The 7,143-nt window shown below is 50.9% G+C and overlaps 1 protein-coding gene across 1 annotated transcript in view; it reads left to right on the top strand.

The window, feature by feature from the left end:
- The window catches only part of frem1b (Fras1 related extracellular matrix 1b), a 62,602-nt gene that overhangs the window by 39,926 nt on the left and 15,533 nt on the right, over positions 1–7,143 (top strand). Inside the window, exons 20-23 of the mRNA XM_015048885.1 lie at positions 3,038–3,179; positions 3,342–3,540; positions 4,242–4,506; positions 5,823–6,243. Coding sequence (XP_014904371.1) covers positions 3,038–3,179; positions 3,342–3,540; positions 4,242–4,506; positions 5,823–6,243 — 1,027 coding nt within the window. The remainder of the gene's footprint in view (positions 1–3,037; positions 3,180–3,341; positions 3,541–4,241; positions 4,507–5,822; positions 6,244–7,143) is intronic.

The following is a 7,143-nucleotide window of genomic DNA, read 5'->3' as shown; positions in this document are numbered from 1 at the left end:
GAAAGTCAAATAACACCAGACCCGATCCATCAGTCAGCCGTTTCATCCTGTATAGAGATAAATATAAAATGTTATTTATACACAGAAAGTCAATAAACTAGAATCGAAAGGCAATTTATTTCACTTAATTATATTCACTTAGTGAATAAAGTAAAAGGCAAATCAGAATATCTCACAAACTATATATACAAATATCAGTCAGCAACTTGACTTAGAAATGTGATTGGAACCTTTTGGGCAAAACAGATACTGTAATAACCACACAGAGATCATTTTTTATGGATTAAAGATTCAAACTGTGCAGAATGAGACAATAAAAATACACGGACTTAGCTCCCAACAGCTAAAGTAGCATAGCTGACATAAACATTAGCTCCCACTAACAGAAACATGAGGAGGGCAGAGTATCAAAATACCAGACATATCAAACGTAACCTGAAATCAGTTATAATTACTCCATGTCTCATTATAATCGGAGGGCAGGTTTAGTTCCTACTTACTTCAGAGGACAGACCACCGGGACGCTCCGTCTCGCTTCTGGGTTTTCCTGGCTATTTTTCCGGCCAGTGACCCATTCCGCCACCTAGTGGTCGCTTTTCAGACCACTTGGTCTCCTGTACCGCTCAAAAACGCACAATATGTCTGTAAATAATTTTAGGATATTAAAAGGAAGTGCTGATATATTCCGTTTTCCACGAACTAAAGTATTTGCCACTTCGGCACAGTGAGAAACGTCAGAGGATAAAAACACTAGACTCAGAGCAAAACTCAGATGTCCCAGCTTTTACTAGCATGTAAACGCATCATCTGCACACAAATCCCGGAAGCGTGAAATGAGTCTCAGAAATAGTTGTGCACTCGTAACCGGATCTGTGTGTAAATGCAGTTTGGTGTGTGAGTACCAGGTGATTTGTGTGTACTTTTTCAACATGTATAGGCGTAGGAGGTTTATTTTATTTTTAAGGTTTACAAATCCAGTATTACACACGCACAGATATTTTTACACACACACATAAATCTTTTTACACATGCAGATATTTTGAGACTATTTTCACTCCATAAAAAAATGCAGTACTAGTAGTGTTACTGCTACTACTGCAAGCACCATTACTATTATTACTACTTGTATTATCACCATTGCCACTGGTATTATTATTACTACTAGTATTACTGCTGTTACTACTAGTATTATTAATACTATTATTATTATTATCCCTCAGGGCAGAACTGTCCTGCACTGCTTTTATGAATTGTCAGCAAAAGGTTTACAATATTATTTTTTTTAATATGTAAATCAAGTCATCACTGCACACACACACACACACACACACACACACACACGTTTGTGTTGCTATCTTTGTGGGGACTTTCAATTGACTTCCATTCATTTCTACAGCCTAAACCACCTGTACCCTTTTCCTAACCCTAACCAACCAAAACTCAATTCACACCTCGACCTAACTCTGACCCCTGACCCAAAAACAGGGTTTCCCCTTGTGGGGACCAGGCTCCGGTCCCCACAAGGTATTACAAACAAACGCACACACACACACACACACACACACACACGTGGTTTAAAGCTTAAACGCATCAAAGCTGTAAATCTGACCCTGAGGTCAGAGGTCAGAGTTAGTCCTCCAGTTTTTTATGATCCTTATTAATAAAGATTAGAAACATTTAATCTGAGAGTCTAACCAGAAGCTGTTGTCCTGCTGGAAGGACGTTACCATGGAAACACGTTTTTGGACCATCTGGTCCTCAGCAGCAGGAAGACCTGAACATCACAGACGGAAAAATGTCTGAAGGACGTTCCTCTGGGGACAGAGGCCGGGTGTCCTGAGAGACAGGGGGGACACTGAGAGGACACGGATCTGATTCCTGAGCGGCTCACAGTCCAGATGTCTGACTGCTGGACGTCTGGAATCTCAGCGTCATGAAGGACCAGGTTAGAGCCTGGGTCAAAGGTCTCCCAGCCGGGTCGGGCCCTGCTGACCTGATCACCTGTGGAGAAGAACATTACCTGACCTTTGGTTGCTGCAGGTCTAGATGAAGCCTGGAGGGGGCTGTAAGGAGGGGGCAGTAAGGAGGGGGCAGTAAGGAGCGGAGCTGTGGCCTCCAGTCAGGCAGAAGAACACGGCTCCTTGGCAGCTGCTCCTCTCCTGGTTTCCTGCAGGACGGAGCTGCAGCTTCTCCTGCGTGGATTTTATTTCCGAATGAAGAAGCAAACAGATGGTTCCTGATGTCAGAGCCCCCCAAACCTCAACCTGCCTCCAAACGTCCAGCATCAGCAGCACCTCTGCTTTCTGCCGTACCGCTACAGCTACCAGCAACACTGGATCCAGAACCAGGTCCAACAATGGGTCCAGTACCTGGTCCAGAAGTACCAAAAGGGTCAGATATCTGCAGTTTTAGCCACATAGAAATCCTGAAAATGTTCCAGAAACCTTCAGAAATCAGGAAAGGACGCATATAAAAATAAAAAACATTTTGAAACAGTTCAGCTTGGTCCAAATAAGAGACTTGATTGTGTGGCAGGTTGGCGTCCTCAGCCCAGATCTCACTGCGGCGGCCATCTTTACTGCTGTAAATAGAGCGCTGCGGCGGCCATCTTTACTGCTGTAAATAGAGCCCTGCGGCGGCCATCTTTACTGCTGTAAGCGACGCTGCAGGGCGATGGCTGAACGCTCCGGACATTCCCAGTGGTCTAATGGACAGCGCCACAGACTGGGAGCGCCGTAACCTTCCCTCCTGCCAGTGCGAAAGCAGGTCAGCTCCCACCGGAGGCTGGGCTCCTCAGACTGAACGGGTCACAGCCCCAGGCCGGCGGTCGCAGCCAACCTTTTTGAACCCAACTACAGCCAAAGTGGGAACAAATACCCACAGAGCTAAACTGGACCACTCAGACCAATGAGCTGAACAACAAGTACTGGTTCTGGTTCTACTGGATAGAACTGATGGTTTTAGGAGCATCTGACTGGTAGCAGGTTGGTTGTGTTTGAAGCTGACCAAACCGGCTGTAACTTGTCTGTTGTTGCAGGAACGCCGGACTGGACCTGGACTCTGGGGAGCGCAGAGTGATCTCCGGTGCGGTTCTGGAAGCCGCTGATCTGGACACACCTGCTCACCAGGTGTTCTACTTCATCAACACGGCACCAAGATTTGGAAAACTTCTGCTGAAGGTGACGAGTGTCTCTGTTGTCCAACAGCTGGAGTTCCACTCTTTCTTTGGACGGTTTCCAGGTTCTGTTCCCTGACCCAAACGGACCCGTGCTGAGCGGCGCGGTGTGAAGAGTTGATCTGGACACTGTCCCACCGCTCAGCTTCTGCCTCTGTTTCTGCAGACAGAGTCCAGCTGGACGGACCTTGAAGCGGGTCAGAACTTCACTCAGGAACAGGTGGAGATGAACCGGGTGTGGTACCATCACAGAACCAGCAGCGTCGGGTTCAGAGGTCATGACAGCTTCCGCTTCATCTTGAGCGACGAGGACAACGAGTCTCCAGCTCAGAGCTTCCTGATCTCCATTCGCACGGTGGACCCAGGTCAGCCTCAGTGGACCAGAACCAGAACCGACTCAGTTGATTCACAACCGTGTTTAAAACAAACAGATCCATTTTATATCCAACGACCCGGTTCTGCAGCCCCCCGGGTCAGTCGGGTCCTGCATTATTTAGCGCCTCCTTCCTGCCATTTTTACCAGTCGGGTGAACACGGTTCCGCCGGGCCCGGCCCTTCTGGCGCCGGGCCCGGCGGTCCTGGAGGAGCCGAGGTGAGAAACGGCGGGCCTCGTTAGGCGGTGAATAATTAACGGGAAGGAGGCGCAGCAGCTGTGGACCCAGCTCCTCTGGGTGCTGATCCGAAACACAAACACGGGTCGCTCCCAGAACCCGGCTGCCGGCACGCTGCTGAGCAAGGCAGGAGCTTCAGGGAGGTGCTCAGATCTGGGTCAGAACTTTTTAGACTGATTAATGGCTCAGGAAGTTGGATCAGGTTCTGGCTTGATTCTGGTTCTGATCCACTTTTTCAACAAAGTGCTGTATGAATATTTTTTACTTTGTCATTTGAGTTTTTAGTTTTCCTGGTTGTTTTGACCCGTTAGACGTTTTGGTGTTTATCAGAACCGTTTCCTTCCTGACGTAGCGTTCTTATTGTGTTTAGTGTTTACAAGGTTGCTGAAGTAGTTCTGGTTCTGGTCGGTTTCAGTAGAAACATTTGTTGACGGTCTTCCTCTGAACGCCTCCAGGTGAGATCGTCCTGCAGACCCGGCCCGTCCGTCTGCGGGAGGGGCAGCGGCTCGTCCTGACCACCGACGTCCTGCTGGCGCTGGACTCGGCGGGCCGACCCGAGGACTTGGTGTTCGCCGTGTCCGGCCCGCCCCGACACGGCCTGGTCCACGCCGTGCGCCGGCCCGGCCGCCCGCTGACCCGCTTCACCCAGCTGGACGTGGCGGCGCACCGAGTGTGCTACACTCACAGCAACGACCACGACTCGGACGTCGACTCGTTCAGGTGAGGCCACACACCTGGAACGGGTTCTGGTTCTGATCACACATTTACAGAAACACCTGAGCTGATCCGGAACCAACCAGAACCCATCAGAACCTCTCTGTCTCCACAATTCTGTCCCCTGAAAACGGTTGCAGCACATTAGGACGGACCGCTGGGCAGCGAGTCAAGCCGGGGCGGGGGGTGGAGGGGCGCTGCTTTTACAGCCAACTTGGCAGCAGCGGGTGGGGGAGGGGCAGGTTGGTGTGAGCGGGTCCGGGTTTGTCACCCAGACCCGCGCCACCGCGAACGGCCGCCTGCTTGGCTGCAGAGCGCCGATCTCAGCCAACGCAGGCGAGCAGCCAGCCGGCCCAGTTCCTGTCACATTCCTGGCTGCAGCTGCTCGGATCAGAACCGGGCCAGAACTTTACGCTTCCGACCCAATCCGTGGGGGATGGGCCACACGCCGGGCTCTGGTCCCACTCATGATCAGCTTCTGGGTCAAGACTGTTTCTACGTTAATGCTGACAACAGAGAAGCTCAAAGGGCGGCCCTGGGGCCACTTGTGGCCCTTGGAATGACTCTGTGTGGCCCTGCAAGAACAATAAAAGGCTGTGGCTAATAAAAGGCTGTGGCTAACCCTTCATCAAGAGTTTCAGCCACAGCAGAACGTTTTCTGGAATTAACCAAACATTTCACATCCACTGGAATTTGATCAGAAATACGACGAGCGACTTGGACAGATACACACAGTGACCCGTCAGTTCAACGAGTCCCTGACCCGCAGTGGGCCCGGTCCCTGACCCGCAGTGGGCCTGGACCAGGCTGTTCTAGAATAGTGAGTCAAGTCGTTAGCTGGTTCTGGGCTCAGCAGATTGTTTCGGGTCGCCTGACCATCAACACCCTGGGGCCTCAGTGTGTTCAAGTGACAGCAGATGATGAATGAGTGGCCAAACTGAGCGTGGACAGACGGCCGTCCCTGGGCAAACATGGCCGCCACTGCCAGATGCTGCTGTGCAGCGTGTGTGTGTGTGTGTGTGTGTGTGCGCGCGCGCGCTGCAGGGTAAGGGCAGATTGGCACGGAGCTGTAAGGGCAAACACACACCAGCATGTACAGCTATTTTTATGCGGGCGTTCCTCTGACCCAGTCCTGATCATCCTTGTTTTACTGGGAGTTCACTCAGAACCAGAACCAGACGTTGGGTCGTAGCAGAGCTCCGCAGGAAGCCTTCTCCTAACGAGTGCAGAATCAAACCTGTGAGCGGTCTCATGATCTACGTTCATCCACCCAGCAGAGGGCGCTGCACGTTACTGAACCCTGATTTATTTTCTCTCTGCAGCTTTGTCGTCACCAACGGCGCCTCGTCCCGCGCCGGCACGCTCCTCTTCACCATTGAACGCAGCGACCGCATCCCTCCAACCCTCAGCATCAACGCCGGCCTTCGTCTGCAGGACGGCTCCGTCGCCACCGTGACCCCTGACCTTCTGTGGCTCTCCGACCCGGACACCGCTGCCTCCAACCTGACCTTTGTCGTCACGCTGCTGCCCAGGTACGGAAAGCTTCTGCTGAGGGGAGCGCCGCTCCCTTCCCCACCCAGGTTCCTCCAGACTGACATCAACCAGCTGGACCTGGCTTACCGGCACGTGCCGGGCAGCCCGGCGCGACCGGACCGGTTCTACTTCCTGCCAAGCGACGGAACCAACAAAGGCTACCTGGAGTTTGGCCAGCTGAAGGAGGACCCTGCAGTGTTCAGCATCCAGGTGAGCAGCAACAGGTAAACCTGTAACGGTCCAGCTGGGGCCCCATCAGCCTCATCGCACTGTGACGTCCCGTCCGGATCGGACCTCACGGTTCCAACAGCCAGGTGAAGTCAGAACCTGACTGAAACTTGTCTGTTTGGATCTCTGCATCCTACAGGTCCAGCAGAAACAATCTAGAACCTCAGATGTAGAAATGTCTTCAAATGCAGATCTGATTCTAAGGAGCTGACCTGCCGGTTCAGAACCACCAGACGCTGAGCAGAACCTTTCCATCCCGAGTCTTTAAAAGTTGGTCCTGCTTCTGTTGATTTAGAGACCAGGCTGAGTCTATAGCATGAACTGCTGGTGACACCTGGTGGCCGTACAGTGGAACTGCACCATGAGGTTTCTCCACCTTTACAGAAACTTTAAAGTTAAAGGGTAGGTTCTGTAACCCTACCCTTTACAGAACCCTCACAGAACCTTTACAGAACCCTCACAGAACCTTTACAGAACCTTCACAGAACCTTTACAGAACCTTCACAGAACCCTCACAGAACCTTTACAGAACCCTCACAGAACCTTTACAGAACCCTCACAGAACCTTTACAGAACCTTCACAGAACCTTTACAGAACCGTTACAGAACCCTGACAGAACCATTACAGAACCCTCACAGAACCCTCACAGAACCTTTACAGAACCATTACAGAACCCTCACAGAACCTCTACAGATCATTTACAGGACCCTATGTGTGAACATTAGACTAAATGTTGAAAAGTCAACATAAATGAACCTTTCAGGTTGTTATAGTGAATATAGTCTAGCAGCAGATGATGTTCCTGTAGGAGCAGGTTTACCTTCATTACTGCTGAAGCAACAAAATACAGTTTCAGTGATGGTGACCAACATCTATAACTG

This window comes from Poecilia latipinna, unplaced genomic scaffold, assembly GCF_001443285.1.
Source record: "Poecilia latipinna isolate Pla-1442-1.1 unplaced genomic scaffold, P_latipinna-1.0 Scaffold910, whole genome shotgun sequence".
NCBI lineage: Eukaryota > Metazoa > Chordata > Actinopteri > Cyprinodontiformes > Poeciliidae > Poecilia > Poecilia latipinna.
This window is presented reverse-complemented; position numbering and strand designations above follow the sequence as displayed.